General features: G+C 37.7%; 1 protein-coding gene across 9 annotated transcripts in view; it reads right to left on the reverse strand.

Moving 5' to 3' along the window:
• Positions 1–18,730, reverse strand: part of LOC138179322 (dual 3',5'-cyclic-AMP and -GMP phosphodiesterase 11) — a 140,503-nt gene that overhangs the window by 62,592 nt on the left and 59,181 nt on the right. For 4 of the 9 annotated variants that reach the window (XM_069111987.1, XM_069111990.1, XM_069111988.1 and 1 more), the window contains one exon: positions 13,165–13,269. Coding sequence is in view for 4 of the 9 variants with exons in the window: in XM_069111983.1 (XP_068968084.1) it covers positions 13,165–13,269; positions 16,350–16,591 (347 nt within the window). In the remaining 5 variants the exon portion in view is untranslated. Of the gene's footprint in view, positions 1–85; positions 2,300–13,164; positions 13,270–16,349; positions 16,592–18,730 lie in introns of those variants that run through there. The other 5 variants (XR_011173017.1, XM_069111983.1, XM_069111982.1 and 2 more) reach the window with 3 other exon arrangements.

Genomic DNA, 18,730 nt, shown 5'->3' on the forward strand with positions numbered 1-18,730 from the left:
AGAAGGAGCAAACGAAGAAGCAAGAGAACGACAGTGAAAAGAAGAAGTAAAAGAAAGAGATGGAGAAGCAAAATCGGCAACTCACATTGATCGAATATCTTAAGCATCGCTTTCTTCAGCTGCATAATCGTGCGCTGAGTGTGGCGGGGCGCCTCGACGAAATGGAACAATCAGGTTCACAAGACAGCGTGGTCGTCATGTAAGAATGAGCGCTGCTCTTCTCGCACGCAACTCGTTTCTTCGACAGAGCAGTCCATCCTCCGGTCACGAAAACCGCGGTGTCCTTCAAGGAGCGACCGTGCGTCTCGCAGGACGCTCGGTCGTCCGGCAGCCCGCTATTCTCCGCCACGACCGCATCCTTGTTCCTCGATGCCTTGCGCCGCTTCCTTTTCTTTCCCCTTTACCCCTTTCTTCGTCTTTCTGTGCCGCGCGCGCGTTCTTCTCTGGAACCCGTGTGCTCGTTCCCTCTCACGATCAAGCTCTCTTCTACTCTCTACTCGGCGTTTCCCGTTCCACACGAAACAACTCTGCTATACACACGCGTTACACGCGGTTCTCTACAAAAGTTGACTATATCGCACTCGTGCGTGCGCGAACTTCGGGGAAGCACTCTCGTCTCGTCACTTCCGGTGCGCTGGAATCCGTACGATGAATGAACTGGCTTGTGTTGTAATCGCTCCCACGTTGCGGACCGACCTCTCGGGGCAAATTTCCTTCGATAACATCCACGTGCCTCGACGGTTCGACACGCACGGAGTCTGGCCGCCGTTTCGTGACGCTGGTAAACAACCAAGCGAATAATTACTTTCTGACGATCGATATGCCGATCCGATGTCGAAAACGTCGCTCGTCGGAGACGACGTTCAATCGACTCGTACACGAGCTGGAAGCCGACTGCTGCGCCTCCGATTCGCGACGTCCATCACTTCTGCATCTCGGGGAAGATCGTTAATCGTAAAGAATGTTCAACGATCTATCAAACTGTTCGTTCGAAGACGTGGCACTAATTGTTAACACGGCAGAGAAAACGAAAGAGCAACCGGTTTTCGCGAACAGCGTTCGATGGATTCAACACCCTCGAGACGAGCGCCGTATCTTCGTAGATCCAGTCAACGATATTCGACCGACTACCTCGTTTCCAGAGCTGCCGTCACGCTCGTCTCGTGATTACCACGTGCGCACGCAATGCGATGTAAAATACTTGGAACGATCGAAAGTCCATAAGGAATTAGCGCAGCGCGCTCTGCCCCTCGACAAACAGCTGACTTTCAAACGTATCTCGTCCAACTTCTTTTCACCCCGATCTAAAACGCTTATTCCACGTTTGACACAGAATATAGACGAGAAACGAGAGATTTACGAGCGCACTCTCCTTCCTGTCTACGTTTTCCTTCTTCTTTCTTCTTTTCTTTTCTTTTTTCTCTTTTTTTTTTTTTTTTTTTTTTTTTTGCTACGCCAAACAAGGATACAAGAAGCGTACGCCCTGTCTTTGACAACCCAAGTCTTTCAGTCGATTTCAGCTGTCCTCTCTTTGTTCGACGAGCTGCGACTTAACCTTATCGTTTCGGTACGCGCACTGTTCCAACAGAGAAATCGAGCATTCTCCTCGTCGACTTCGTTGGCGATTTCGAAAGCGAGACAATTTCAATCGCGATTCTTAACGGTACTAAAATTCGCAGTTCCGAGCAAACGATTTTCCTTCTATCGAATTCGACGACTTGTCGCGAATCGAAACGTTGCACGGAGCACTTGCCGATCATGAGCGGGCGCACATGGCGTACACGACGACGGTGCACGCGCGCAGCTTGTTTACTTTCTCACTTTTGTGTCACCAGACTTTGATCCCAATTCGAACGTCAGCCGTTCTCTTACGCCTGTCGATTCAATTTTCACCGCCGAACGAAACGCGTTTGGGACCGACGCGGTGAGAATTTCGCAACACGGCGAGGTTGTTTTCGTTACGCGCTGAATTTGACGTTCGGCCGTGCACGGCAACGCGTTCGCGCTCCGACGATGGACCAGGCTCGTCAAAACCGCGATTCTCTTTTGCTGAACTTCACACTCGGACGAATCGACTCTTTCGAACACTGATCAGCGTGTGCGATGGAAAAATGAATTCCGTACGAGGCAAACCACTCTCGGACTTGCACGAGCGAGAAACAAAAAGCCGGCCGTTACTGACGGAAGACGTTTCTTTTTCTCCTCTTTCGTTGCGTTATGAATAACGCGCGTGACGCGCAAATCGCACGTAATGCCTCCTGCGCGAGTTTAACCGCGACTGCCGAGTCGAAGCGAATCGAGTCAGTCACGGTCTCGAGAGCCGAACAACCTAGAGAGAGGGAGACCGGGATGGATAGAGAGAGAGAAAGAGAGAGGGGAGAGAGGAGCGCGTATAACCGACTGTGATAGGCGGTTAAAAAGAGAGAGAAAATCGGGAGTAAGAGTGGGGGAGAGAAAGAGGCCGCGACAATTGTGCCAAAACGATTGACAGAGACGGTTCCAGAGGGCATCGAGGGGAAGAGGAGAGAAGACACGTAAGTAAGAAAGAAGAAGGGAAGATGGAAAAATTGGTGGCAAGCGAAAAGAAAGGAGGAAAGATTTTGAAAGTTATAGAAAATTGAGGGATTCGAAGCAAACGTGTATATAATACGAAATTTAGTATCAGGTCGGCGACGCTATGAAAACGTAACGCTCTTTTTATCGTCATTTTTCTTTTTAATCAAAATTCTTGAAAGAAAAGCGTATGGGAGAAGTATAGGAGCGACGATCAAGAAAGATAAAAACGCGAGTAGTTCGTTCTTTGATCGAATTAACGCGTTTCTACTTATTTACTAGCGTGAGATTTAGTTTCTTCGAGATTCTTGCGAGCAATTGCAAATACGGCGAACGGTGCGAGCTAACATATCGATAGCAATTACGAAACATGTCAATTTGCAATCTGATTATCGCCGATAAACAAGAGTATATAGGATAAACAAAAGACAGGAGATTAACGATACAGAAATCAATAATCATTTAATGCGCGAGAGTCGATGCCCGAGAAAATGGCAAAAAATCAAAAGCAGCAAAAAATCCGATTTGACCTTTATGCGAATATTTAATGTCGTGATTTGAAATTGCGGAAATTTACCGCGTTTTAACGCCGTTGTTTCACTATGTACGTAGGGGAAAAGTGTTTTCGCGCGAGAAACTTATTGATTACGGATAATACGAGCTTTCCAGTTGCAACAACCGGAAGCTTGTCTATCTTTGAAAATCCAGCTGCCGATAAAATAGCAAAGTGCACTGGCGTCACCAAAGCAAAAGAGAACGATGGCTTCGAAGACAGGCGACCAGATAAAAAATTGTTATCTATTCCGTTGGTCGACGTGTTGTGCTTACATCGACTTTCGTCTGATAACCGCGCGCACGTTCATCTATTTACATAAGTAGTGGCTTAATAAGTGGCTGGTATGAAAGGAGAGAAATTGAAGGTGGAGAGAAGAGAGGACTTTATGCAAATTGCACCTGCTTTTTGTTTTACCACAAAACGCGAAAAGCCGGTCAATTTTTCGGCCGCTTTTCTTTGACGCTTTTTCGAGCGAATGATTAACTTCGCGAAGACGATCCTGCTTATCTCGTGATACGCGAAAGACGAGATCACCAGTGTGAGGATTTGTATACGTACTTCGTACCGGTACAATTAAATTTGTTCGCTGCCAGGCGTTTCGTTACGCTGCGGTTGCGTAAAAGAAAATAAATTATTACGTTGAAAAATGCAATTTATAATCTGGTTACATATACGTAGGGTGACTTTATGTATTGAAAATACAGACCAGTTTCGCTAACGATATCTAATTAGGCTCGCCGGCGTTTGGAGGCAAATATTAGACAGCAGTTTTAACGAAGCAAGTGCAATAAACTTTATGAAATTAACGACGAACGCGTCAACCGATTCACACGTGGTTTCGTGTATACCTTCTGAAAGAAAGCTTGTAGGTACATGTTTTACAAGTAAATATTTTTTTGCGTCAGGTATCTTTCTGCTTTTCCGCCTTCCTCCTCCCACACTCGAATAAACTGCTATAAACTCTGCTGCTTTACGTTGGCGAGTTATTAATTAAACACTTGCTTACGCCTGACGAAATAAATACGATGGTGTATAAAGGTTGAGCACAGCATTGAGTTTTCAATGAACTCTGTCTAACAATCTTTCCATCGCGTCACCGTAGGCCGAAATAACGTCACAGCGATTAGTCATCGTTAAGTGTTTTCACGCCAGAAAAGTTGCGATACTTTTCTATTTTTCCTATTTCGCCCGTTTAGTGTGTTAAACAAGAAGCTAACAAGTCCATACTTAGACTGATCTATTTGAATTAATGAATGTTAACCGCGGTAAAATTACACGTAAAATCGAATCAAATCTTAGACAGTTTTAAGAATTAATTAATTTCAGACTTTTCGGAGCTATTGGTAATTTCTTACAATTTATAACGGAACGAAGTCTACGGAATACGTGGTGATGCCACGTTATTTGCAGAAAGTATTTGCTCTTGTCTTCTCTTTTACTCGACAAATACGATAGATCGATGCTTCTTGCCCTAGAATAATGACTTTCTAAAAATGACAGTATACTTGCTAATATAGAATTAAACACGAAAGACCCGCGTCCTCTGTACTGAAGATATTTTGTTACCTAAATCAAAATCGTTACAGCTCATGAAATATTTAAAAACAATTAAACTATGAAAATCGGATCTACCATAATTTGTAAAGATTCGTCGTAATCACAACATAATTCCCTTTTCGATTAAACTTCCACGTTGTATCTTTTGTTGTTAAAATGTGGAGCTGTTTAAAAAAAAATTTGGAAAATATTCCATTTCATAAATCGATCATCAGATACACGAGTAGAAACGCATAAATAGAAACGAAGATTTAATAATACCAAATTCGTATACTATTTATAAATTCTGTGGTAAATAAATGTTTATTAATAGAATAGGAATGAACGTAAGTAATCGTCGTTGGACGGTGCACTGGGAATTTAACGAAGAATACTTCGCGTGAACCTGCAGGAATCGTTTAATTAACTCAGTTTCGAGTTCTGTTTCATTACATGGTGGTCGAAAAATTTCTAACTATACGTGACGCAAAATTTCTAAGAGATAAGAGAAGGAAATGGAAGTTTAATGTTCATATTATTGTTATCTTGCGTGGATTATAATCCCATATTTTTACATGCCTTAAATAACGTCTGCTCGGTAAAATAATTATCATTATCAAAATGTTTCGCCCGCTTTGATATTTTGTCACTCGGTATATACGTACGTACATATTATAGAAAGAGAACAAATGTTTTGGGAGTTCATTTTTTGTATCAAGTGAACTTCGTTAGTCGTAAGAGAAAAAAAAGCTGAAACATATGGTAGCTTGAAGAAGACGAATGATGAGAACGAACGGAAGAAGGAAAAGCGCAGAGGGACTCGTGATATCGTCCACACGCGTGAACCTGTATGCTTTCATTCAAAGAATAAAGTAAAAAAGAGGAGAAATAATAAAATACGTGCCGAAAAAGAACGAGAAAGAGAGCAAGAGTGCAAGACAGAGAAAAAGAGAGAGAAAGAGCGAGAAGAGGTGAAAGGGAAGGGGAAGCGAAGAAAGAAAACGATAGCTAAGTTGTTGGCTGTTCCGTCACGTTTTCACGCGGTAAGCACACGACGCACGCGCGCGAGCGCCAGCATAAGCACAAGCGCAAGCGCGGACGCGAATGCGTGCGTGCGAGTATTACCAAGGGGTCTTCGTGTACCTACACGACTTTCCTCGATTATGCAACTGATGAGCTAGAGCCAGCTATTTCGGACTACCGTGCTGATATCGTTGATTATACGTGGGTCATATAGACCCCCTCCACCTTTCTTTCGCTCTTCTCATTTGTCGTCAGTGAAACTTTCTTTTCTCCGCGTTAATATTTCAAATCCTACAACAGGATATCATTAGGCGAGTTTATTAAACGTTACGTTGCGTGTAACAGCTGCTAGAACGAGACGAGTCATCAGTTCTTGATCCGATGGAATCGAAAGTGTTGATAGATACTACGCAGATGATAAATTTCGATAACTGCTGGTCTTGCGAACGCGCGTTAACGAGCTAACGCCGTTTTAATGAAAGCCTGTTGAAACGTACGATTTTCTGACTGCGCGTGAAAAGACTGGTTAAAATAGAACGGACAACGAAATCAGAAAGTAATCCGAAAATCTGAAGAACGACGAAGGAATTGCAATTACACAATCTATTAGAAGATTCCCGCGGATGTCGCCGCTTTTGACGACTGAACTAATGAAAAACGGCTGGAAGCGCGGGCGTGTCCGGTCGTACTAGCACTGAAATGTCGGCTGCAGATCGGGGATTACCTCATGTTTCAGGAAACGTTGCATTAACCTCTTGTCTCTCTCTTTTCTACTCGACTACACGAAGTACAAGAAAAAAAGTCGTCAAACGTGTCTACGATTCTTCGAAGCAGCTGTCCTATTCAAACGTATAGTAGTATTCAACGTATTTTAATTACGTTCAGCTTCCTTTTACTTCGCAAAAATCTGGCCCGCGAGAGCAAAGTTACATGTAACGAAGATTTAATAGGATCATTGCATAATTAATGTGCACAATCTTTTCATCGAGAAATATCTCGAACGAACGCGTAAACGAGTCACAAAGTTCTTAGAAAACTGTGATTACATATGTATAATATAAATTGAGATAAGTAAGCAGATGGATTCTTACCGCGAAATCACGTTTCAAATTTTATGTCAATAGAAATATAAACGTGGAAGAGATTCCGCGAAAAATCTATGCTGCTGTCCTCTATTCTTGGATGCGATCCAAGAATGACTTCGTCATGATCTTTTTAAGAAAATTTAAAAATTCTATTACATGTCTTAAGGAAATATCACCTACGTCCTATTTGCAATTCGTATTAGAAATTTGATCTGCATGGACTGATTATTCTTGCTACGATTATACCGGAGGAGCTCTGTGTTTTAAAGCTGAAACCAAGCTTCTTCACGGAACATTATCAAGCATTGTCCTTTTGCTGGGAAAGACCTTTCATTTGCGAGCTAATGATTTATAAAAGAAACGCGACGCAAACAGTTGTAAAAGACATAGTTAACATCGAAATTATCGATATGTATAAATTATTTAATGCGAAACGTGTCTCGTAAAAGTTGCAACATCGATATTCAAGGAAGCAAGAATGATATCCATAAAGCGGATATTGTAACATGTTCCGATAAGGACATAGTAGGCTTCGGAGAAACATTGTGATGTCTGACAATGAGAAATGAATGAATGTTCCGGCAAAGTAAAAGCGTTTCGTTTGAAAGATAAATTTCATCGTGGCGCGGAGTCTGACGAATACGCGATTTCAAGATCCATCTGGCGTGCTCGCTATTACTCGACATGACCAAAGAGGAGGAACGAAAGGAAGAAGATTTCTCTTCTGAAGTCGCGCGTGTCACGACCGTTACCTCACGACGACCGGCAGTTGCAACTCTCTAATCGACCGGGTACTCGTTAAGGAATTCTCTTAGCAGCGATCTCGTAATTAACCCGTGCATCGTTTTCTCCTCCTCTTACTGCTAAGCTTGCATTTTCGTGTCACAGTCTTAAGTAACATTCCCATTTTACACTTCTATGGTTCGCAAACAAATTTCTTTCCTGATAACGCAATACGATCATTCATTCTTTCCCATATTTCAAAGAAAAGGAAAAGAAAACAATAAATAAACAAATAAATAAAATCGTGGCAATTTTTAATCAAGATTTTAACGCATTCTATTACTGCGATATAAAGCGCTTGGTAGCCTTCAGCAAAGCTGGCTTGGATTGTTAAAAACTTTTTAAATGATGGAAAAAAACGCGAAAGAAAGGGAAGTATCGTGTAAACAGTAAATTGATAAAATTTATTGGGTCAAAAAAGGAAAGAGAAATGATAATGATAGTTTTATCAAAAGGTCATAGAAAATGGTCAAATTAGATAGAAAAATATATCAGATGCGTTAATGATTTTTTTTTTTTTTTTATTTAACAGACATAACAGTATATGACGCAAAAATGATTAACATAACTAGCGAAGCCTAGATTAATCTAATCTAATCTAATATTAATTTCTTGTACTAAAAATTGTCTGTATGATGAATGTTACAATATATCAAACGAATCAATGAAGAATCAAAGAAAAACTAATTGAGTTTTGTACCCACTTTTCACACTGCTTTTTGTATCAGTCGAACATAATTTATCGTTCTGTACACTAATTGTCGCTAATTGGGGCTCGCTATGCGTAATGATATTACGAGACCTATGTTAATAAAACTTCGATATATTTGAAATTTTCAAAGTTAATTTGTAGTTTGCACAAAATGTGTGCATATCCAATAAGGGACGAAAATCTCTACTATATCCTAACTTTTTAATTACATTTAATATATGCTACATAATTCGATATGCTATACGATGTTCGCGATGCCTAAGAAGTTTGATCATATCTGTGAGAATGCTATCTAAATAAATCAGCGTATATATGTACACAGACAAGGCAGTGTTTAGAATATTTAATCATTATGATATGATTAAAAACATACCGTTATATATAAATAATTATTACCCTATGTTATATCAATCTTACATCCATTTGACAAAATTACAGAGATATTAGTTGAATATGTTTGTCGATTGCAATTACATATTATAATTAAACGAAAAAAATATGTAGCGCCTTTGAAAAGTTACTTTATATGGGAGTACTTTATATACATATATTTTATTAGTAAAAAATAAATTATAAAAAATATAAATAGTTTGTGCATTTAGAATATATTAATAAAACTAGTTTTCGCGATATATTGATTGTTACACGAATGTGATATATATATTATAAAAATCACATTAGTATAACAATGATACATATATATTAGAAAAATCACATTTATATAATAATCAATATATCGCGAAAACTAGTTTCATTAATATATCCTAAATGTGCAAACTATTTATATTTTTTATAGTTTACTTTTGTACTAATTGCACATATAGTATTTAGGCATCGTAACAGATACATTTTAGAATTCATTTAAATCTACGCTACATATAAGGACGCTTGACAAGGAAACAATGTACTGTCCTATTTTAATTAATATCCTTTTGAACGTGTCTCCTGCATGGACAATTTGCAAAGTAATAGGAAGAATTGTAACGATGAAATGATATAGCTGTTTTCCGGGATAGGTATAAACTCTTTAATTCAAAGAATTTCTTGGTCAGAATTTCATTTCATAATCTCGACGGCTGGCTTTCAACAAGATCCTTCCTTCCTTTGTCGACTTTGATCCTCGCAGCTGCGCTTCTTCGAGCAGAAAACGCTCGAACGGATATGTCAATTAGGACGCCACTAATTCCCGGAGGTTGTGACCTTCCTCTCTCGGCCCACGTACGGGCCAAAGTAATAACATAACTTGTTTGGAACACGAGATATATCGTAAGACAGGATCGGCAGAAAGAGAGAGGGTAAAAGATTGGTCTGAAAGCGTGCCTCGAACCACGCTGCCATTGGCATTGACAAGCGTGTCAATGCCGCGGGAACGCTTGCCTCCATTTTCTGCCGCTGCTAGCTCCAACAAGGTCACGGTAGTTTCTTCGTATCATGATCGAAAGGTCATCTGTCATTTTTCATTCGTTTCGCTCGAACTTTTCGGATTGTCATATGTTGTGTTATACTTACATTAATCATGTTATATTTGTACGTATTTGCTCCAAGTGTCGCTCCTTTCGTGTTTACCTTCGTTCATTTTGCTCGTGTTACAGCGCGAGATTGTCACATTTTTCGTTTGCGGATAAGCAAGTTTGTATATAAAATACGATAAAAATGTACGTATGCGTATTCATTCATATAACATGTACATTAATTATTGATTCCATGTAGAAGAGTATGTTTAAACACATATGTGTATAAATATTTCTACGCAGAAATAAAATATTTACAATTGCACGCAAAAGTGTTCGTACACTTGGCGATACCTTTTATGAACATATCGTGTCTGTTATACGACACATTTTGAAATTGCATTGGCACCATAATGGCGTCCAACTGGCATGATTATACATATTGATAAAATTTTAAACAACTTTGGAGATGTATACACGAGTTACAAGATGTTTCTTTTTTTATCTTTATTTTATTATAATAATTTTGAGTACTTGTCACATCCGGTAAATTTCTGTAGCAGGTTTGGAAAGTGTACCACGTAGCTTTTTTTTCTCAGCAGAAAGCAGTCGTGCAGAGAATTTATATCAACGCTCTGTCATTACGGAAGAGGGTCCTTTGGATGTTTTTTATGGAGTCTTCTGGGTAGATTAACCGTGTAGAGATCCTTGGCTGTTATTGTGAAAATACGTCAGTCTGGTATTATATTTCCTTAGGTGGGTTATTTCTTCGGCTATCGTTGGAATTTCTTCCTAAATTCGTTGTCGCGTATGTATCATGGTGTGTCAACTATTGTTCCAAGCACTATGGATACGAGATATTTGATATAAGTGCATTTGCAAATATATTTTACGCAGACTACAAAATCACTTAAATATGCAGTCATCCATAATATTAATAAGTCTCAGTATCGAATGAGATCATCCTTAACGCTTATTGCATGCTCAAAGTGACTATTCGTATTCATACTATTCATATGTATACTATTAGTATACATTAATGTATTAACTCTGCCAGATATTAGTTTGTGATAAACATACCTTGCAATTTCTATGTAGATTTTCAGCTTCGATTCAAATTTGTCCAATATTATCGTGGCACTATAGCGTCTTATTATAGTGTTAATAAAATTTCAAAATGTTTTATATAGCACACACGATATACGCACGTAGGTAAAAGTTTTCTATACAAAGTGTACGAATACTTTCGCAAATCACTGTACATAATATTCGTCAATAGGATTGATTTCCCAAAAATTGTCGTTTCAATCAGTCCTTGCAATTTCTTCGAATTACTACAGACAACTATGGAATTCGATATCGAGAAAAATTCGATGTAATCTTTGAATAAATAATATCTAGATTTCTGAACAATGAATGTTGATGCAATGTCCGAATCTTCAACGTTCTAAACGTTTCTAGTTCAAACAATCCTGCTTTTATTAGTACGGTGCAATCTGTTCCGAATTGTTTCGTACACGTTCCAGTTCTTCAATGCAGATCTGAAACGTGGAAATGTTGCAACAAAACGCAACGTACATACCTATTATTAAACACACGATCGAAAACCGAAGCACCGCAAGTTATGCGATTTAATAAACTTCGTGAGAGTTTAAAATTTAAAAGCCGTAAACAATTGTTTTTATTTATTTTTGTAACTAGAAATCGCCGCATACTATTAAAATAAATGATTTAGTCTCGGTATAATTCTATGGAAATCTTGCAATTTAGGATCAGTAAATTAAAAGGAAAGATATATCGTTAAAACGACGATGCATTGTTATTAACTTTGTAAATAAAACTGTACGTGAAATCTTAAATTATTATCTTTTTATTATTTCTTAATTATTATTTTTTAAATACCATTTTGTACTTTATAGAAATGATTAAAAACTATCGTTATATCTTTCTAGTATTTTCTTAATACATTCGTTCAAAAAATATAGACCAACATTCCTCGTTTCTTTAAAAATAAACTCCTTTTATGCTATACCTAGTTACATAATTATTCCGTACTGAAAATATATATAGTTTCTCACTATAGCGTTGTACCTATTATTATGTATCTTATCTATCGTCTATCGTAACATATATTTTGCTATTTATTGAAATATTTATGTTGCATATTAACCGTGTGGTTTTTAATGCTCGTTTATTTTACGTTCAAGCATTGCTTATTGAATTAACATTAACATTAAATCGAAATAAGCGTCGATATAAACCATGTTTCGAAAAAATACGAACGAAATATATAGCTTTTTGAAGAACGATTATACGATATATATTAATTGTAGTCCACATTATATTCGCAATAATTTTGATTAAAACGAAGCGCGTAATTAGCGAACGTGTGCAAATAAAAGTCGTATTGCAAAATTATTATTATTGCAAAATCTATCATTAAGATATACGAAACGTACGATCAGTTATATGCTCCAATCCCAAAAGACCTCTGAGAGTTTGCGAATTAACTGGCCAGGGTCAATAAGTGGGGGTCAAACGAGCACGGCTCGTATCAAATTAGCCGGTCGCGGAGAAATTAACCCCCGGGCCAATTGCATGCTTCGCGGCCGCAGCCCTGTCAGATGCGCGACGAGGACGAACAACCAATCGCTGCAACGTTACATTAATCGCCAACGTTGTCTCTTTTTTTCAATCGTATCTTTAAACTCGTGCAAAAGCTATTCGAACGACACAAGAAAACGTCGTGTTTTACTTTTTAGGAATTTCTATTGCGCAACAGTACAACAAAAGTTACCTTTTTCTCCAGACGATACTGTTTTACATAACTGCGTATTATTTAATATGTTTACAATCTAAATGTACTCTTTATCATACTTGAACTCTTTACGAACGAGCACATCATTATTCCATGTTATCTTTGTCATTAATGCATTCAATCAACTGCGATATTCAGTTTATTGTCGCTGGATGGTACTTCAGATTGGACGTAAGAAACTGCCACCAAAGAGGAATAAACATCAAGAAGATAAATTTATTCTAATAATAGTAATACTCGGTCTAAGTAACCGGTAATATGGAAAATCGCATTTTCCCTGATTAAGTATCGATTAAATAATTCCTTATCGCGCCATATAATATTCCAAACGAGTTCTTTGTCTTAATTTGACAATTTGAACAATTTGAAATGTAATCTGCCTTGTTTCATCGTCATCATCGGTTTTTTCGTCCTAACTTTCTTGGCATTTTTATTCGTTACTGCGACTAAGAGTTAAGATAGATTCTCCTTGTCGCTCTCCTCGACTAACAGTAACAACTTGGAACCACCAGCTCGTAATAATTGCACTTTCGCAAGAAACCGAGCAGGTGATGCGAATGTTCTCTTGACATTTAGTTTTGCCGTTAAGCACGGATGTGAAATGAAAATGCGAGTAGGAAATAATATGCGTATACATATGGACTTACCGGGCTTCCTGCGCGAGCTCCAAAGCACAGGAGGATGCGCGGAGGCGGCGACGGCAGCGGAGGGGTTACCGGCGGAGGCAGCCAGCTTGACTGCGTTCCGCGTACCTAAAACAAAATCAAAACAACGTTCATAACCGTGTGCGGTTAAGCCCTCGATTCGATACATAATTTTTCTCTTTTTTCTTTTTTTTATTTATTATATGAAAGTGTGTCGCGCGGTTGCTCGAATAGTAAAACACGGTAAAGCGTCATTTTCTCCTTTCTTCGCGTTTTCCTGTTTCCGTTCCACTGTATCAAGGAGGAAACGAAACACATACAAACATATACATACATATATACATACGGTGGAACCTTCGAATTAGTAAAGAGAAAAGAAGGGAAGCTTTCGGATGGGAAGAATATTTTGTTTCGAATCGTAATTATTTTATGTTGATAAATTATTTTACCGTTAAAGGTATTTTACCGCTGAATAATGCAATGATCTTTTTACTCCGCGTCTCTTCCAAAATTTATCTAAAAGTTCTTCTTCAAATATCGTAAACGTTTCAATGCATTTTTACGGTTGTGTCGCTTGGGACGCATCTCCCGTTTCACTGCGATAGTTAATATAATACATTTTGTTTTCCAGCTGATTCCAATATTCGTACAACAAAACATTTTGATCGAACGTTGGAATGTGTTGGTAATAGATATTCAGATAATGAAGATTTCGCTGTACCTGTAACGTTAATACGTACTAGGTATCGTTAACTATAACGATTTGTAAGATTGTCCGACATTTGTGGTTATGCTACAATGTGCACTAACGGGGCCTAGGTGAAACTACGATGAGGTTTTCTGTTCAGAAAGGTTGAAAGAGTTTTGTTGAACCATGCTTCTGGTGATGTTGATATGTACAAAATGATGTTAAATATATGCAATGTGGGTATATGTATACATAATCCCATGACGCATGAGGATATGGACGTTACTGGCGGATTTTCAAATGTGGCGGAACCGGGCAAAAATTATTGCCGCGGAAGTATACCATCCGTAAAGTGATATTTTGATCGACGTGATGGTGCTTTTATGGTTTGGACATGAAAGGTCGCCGTCGGAAAATAACCGTGAATTTTCCGAACACACGGCGTTAGCGTGCGGCAATTAACCGAGAACAGAGCACAATGAAAACGAACAAACGAAACGTTGATTTTATTCATCTTGAACTATCCCGCACTGGTGAATAAAGAAAATAATTGGCAAGCACGGCGTACCTATTATACGTCGTATTGAATTAAGAAAATATCGGAGAATTTATCGACGTACAAGTATAGATATTTTTTAAATAAATTAGGGTATCGCTCGATTTAGATATATTTCCCTCTTTTTGTGTTATGAAAATTGATATGACAGAGACAAAAGAGTCTACCCAGCCTTCAACAAACGTGCATTTATCATTTTTGATAATGAAACATAACACGAGCCAGTGTGTCGGATTACTTCGTCTTACATTCGCTTTAATAAGCTTTATTGACGATTCTTGTAACGACGATAATCTGACGATGTCTGAAATAAGCGGTTCGTCGTTTTTGTTTCTAACGATATAACAAGATCGTTTTACTTCATAAACAAATTTCCCTATCCTCTTGCTTTTATCTTTAAGAGCCCGCGGTGTTGCGTTATAAGCGTTACAAGCGTTAAAATTATATGCTAATGTAATGGAAATTGGACGACTCGCTTTAAGAATTAATCAATATTACACCACCGATACATCGAAAATAAGCGCAGTGCTCTCTTGTAGTTGTACATAGAGCACTGGAATATCTGAAGAAAAATTATTTGCGATTCTCTATGCCAATAAATCATATTCAATCTTTTAACACTTTCATCTAAAACAATCGTTTAACGTAACATAGTTAAATTTATGGATCGAGTTAATTTGGTAAATGATATAATAAAACTCAAGAATAAAATCAACTCTGTATCCCATTGCTAATATTTCAGTGTAAAAAATTAAGGAAAGTGTATCTACAAAACTAATGGCAATACGTAAGAAGGATTAAAATCGACTTATTTACGGGATAAGCAACACAAAGAATCAGTGGCTTTAGTATCGTTAATTTGGTAACCGAATGAATTAAAGCTTTGAAATACGTAGGTATATTGTAGGTCAAATGCATAGTCGTTTATTTAGTCCAACAAATGGTTCTGTAAATGACATTTATCGTTAATATAAAAGTGATCGTTATCTAGATACAAACAGATGTAACTCTTTCGTTTAGCATGCGAAAATTAACGAATACAGCAGCCATAAATATAACATATTTCGTCGAGGGTCGATAAGCAGTAACAATGTATAATATAGATAAGAGACATGCTACGATTATGTACAGAGAATCGATACAGACAATTAATTATATTAAAATAAATTATAGCTGATAAAATCATCGTATTGATTTTCTCCTGTGGCAAGTTCAAAGTATTATAAAATTAACGATGTACATTTACAATCATGAAATACACTCATGACATTCATTACAATCATGAATGATATAAGATACAATAATTTACAACGATTTCTATTGAAATTATAATCTTTATCGCGAAGCTCACATTCTCAAAGTTTCTCTAAAGAATACTGATAATTCATAGTGAAATTGCTAATATGTTTAGGTGCTTTTGCCTCCTTAGAAAATTACCATCTATTATTTATTAAATAATAGACACGAGATCCGATTCATTTAATAATTTTAGAAATACACATGAGCCGCATATTTGCAACATGGATTAACTGTATAAATAAAACAAAAAATAGAGACAATTGATGAAATGTACTATGAGACAAGCGATCGATTTATCCTTAAAGTTTAAAAAATTTCAAAATCTGAAATTGACCTTGGCCTGTGAATGGCTCGTAACTAGATGCAGACCAATAGAAGCACAAAATCGACTTAAGCAAAAATTGAGGGCGGCTTCCTAAAGTCTTCTTTGTCAGCGGATAATTAACAAATATTACTCCCTTTGTTTTTAAATGCATTTCAAAATCGTAACCTGTCTCACGCTTAAGAAAGATTTCGTGTTCACGCCTGATTCGCACAAATATCTCACCATAACGAGAAATAACGTGGAAGTTGGGAAACGAGCATCGCAGGAAATTACACACAAAACAGTAAATGAACATCGAACTTGACGAGAAGATGACTTACGAAAACAGTGAACGCTATCGTCGTTTTCAGGACTCGATGCGGAGGTATAGCTGCAGGTGCAAATGCAGAAGAGTTTCCTCCTGGTGTCGCGATTGGTGTCGCGATTCGTCTCGCAACGACCCTGCCGATCGAGTGCCATAGCGATCGGCAACACACCGCGTCGCAGCACGTTTACCAAGTTGAGGCGAGGCAAGGCGAGTGGAGCCGAGTCGAGTGAAAGAAAGAGGGTGGAAGTAGGTAGACTAGCGAGAAAGGAGGTGGGGCTGTTAGGCGAATTCTCTCTACTCATACGAGGATTCAGTATTAGCAAGTAGAAAGGAAGAGCGGACGTGCGTGTTTCGATACGATTTCTCATCGAGTCATCCTCCTACATCCACCAACTTGCTGTCCCTACGCGCGATATCGATACGAGGCTAGGTACCACTCGAATTCGAATTCACAACGGGGTTCATCGCCGTGGCAAGGCGTACACTTCTTCGTGCCTAACACAATCATTAAGAAACGCGAACGTTAATTAAACGCCCTGTGATTACTGGGTCCAGTTGCGGAGCTCATCAAGCTAATGGCCGCTATTATAATTACGTCGATGCTTAGACGAAATGCTATTTTTGGTGTCGTTCGTGCGCAGCTTGCCGATACAGGCTGGGAAAGCGACACGACAAATTATTTCCGATTACGAAGAAGTAGCAGATGGGAGTCTAAATGCGTCCTCGGAGCATTGGCTGATGTATCCGTTTCCGTGACAGTAGGAGACTTCCAAAAGTTTCACTGCGTCGAATAGAGTAGAATATTATACGTCGAAGCTCGAAGGATGACCCAATTAAATCTTATCGCATGTAACTTTCTTTTACAGAGTTTAGTCAAGAGTAAGGAATATATAGTAGAGATGATTATTAATGATAAAATGGAAATTACGATAGAGACGTTGTTGATCTGTTTCTCCAACGTACTTGGTTGAAGTTAGTCGAATCAGAAATTTTATTTTCGCTTCTTCTTATTAAAAATTCTAACAGAATAAATAACGTAAAGTAATGTAAGTGAATGTTAACGTAGTTTTTATCAAAATTGAAAAAAATATCTTTTTAAACAGTTAACCGCGGAATTTAGTTTTAGAAATCTCTCACAGGGTTAAGTCGTGCAGTGCGCAAATAAATACAAGCGACGACGAGTATACGCGTCAAACTCACTGAAATAAAGTTTTTGTTTGACGTGGATACTCGTGAAACGCAGTTACGAGCTAATCCATAATGCATTCATTACTCTAATCGTATCATCTTTTAATTTTTTTCTAAATGTCTGTCATTTATTATCTGAAGCTTATTATTCTATCCTTTCGTTTAATTGTATCTATTTGCATAAAGAAAATTTGCATTTTAAAACGTTTATGATGAATTTTAATATGATACAAGCAAAATATTAGATCGTAATGTATTTAATATCTGTCTGGGCAATTATTCACCTAATTTGTACGAAGAATTGTATATATAATATATCGTTTATTGCTTTACGTAAAATTGTAGGTGTGTTGATTTATGTTCCTCGATCCCTTGCCATCTTTTAATTTGAAATAATATTGAAGGTTCTTCGCTATTTTCTTTGCAACGCTACACCAAATACATACGAAATTCAAATTAATTAAATAAAAAGCAACGATACAGCAGTATTGTTCGAAAATAATGTTGAAAACATGATATCTTACTGGCAGAGGTTTTCCAGTTCCAATGACACGGTTAGATACTTCGGCTAATACATTTACTTTTAACTTAGTTTTTAAAAGTCAAAAGCATATTTATTTTAATTGAAAAAGAAAGAGCGGGTGTTCTATGCGTTAGAGTCTAACATTCGTATATTTCAATAGTATTTTCTAGAGAACAACATGATTCTATCTGTTTATGTTACATATCCTACGAAGCTTTTAATTACATCATCGTTTAGCTTTTCCACAAAACTAATTAGTAAATTAAGCGATTAAAAAACAATCCTCGATGAATGAAATCAAGCAAAGAAAATCAAAGATCTAATCAGTAAATATTTGATGAACGTGAGAAATAAAATTATTAAACATTGGTATTAACTTCTTGTTACATTTACCTATAAATGAACGTACGCCGATGAAATTGCACATTATTTGTTCATGTAAATTTTGCTCGTTTTTTATAACTTTGATTATAACATATCAGTGGTATCAAGATAATGAGAACACAAAGGGCGCGCAGGACTGTGACTCGCTGTAATTTATCGTTGACATCTTTCATTGTCGGTCCTGTTTCATAAAATAAAAAGAGCGTGCAACACACGCTCAAAAGTTGAAAAACACGAAATAATCCAATTTCATATTTCGCAATTTTGTCTGCTTTTCCTCGGTAAATAAAGGCTTTAAA

Source organism: Bombus flavifrons, chromosome 4, assembly GCF_040668555.2.
Source record: "Bombus flavifrons isolate JBK064 chromosome 4, iyBomFlav1_principal, whole genome shotgun sequence".
NCBI classification, from domain to species: Eukaryota; Metazoa; Arthropoda; class Insecta; order Hymenoptera; family Apidae; genus Bombus; species Bombus flavifrons.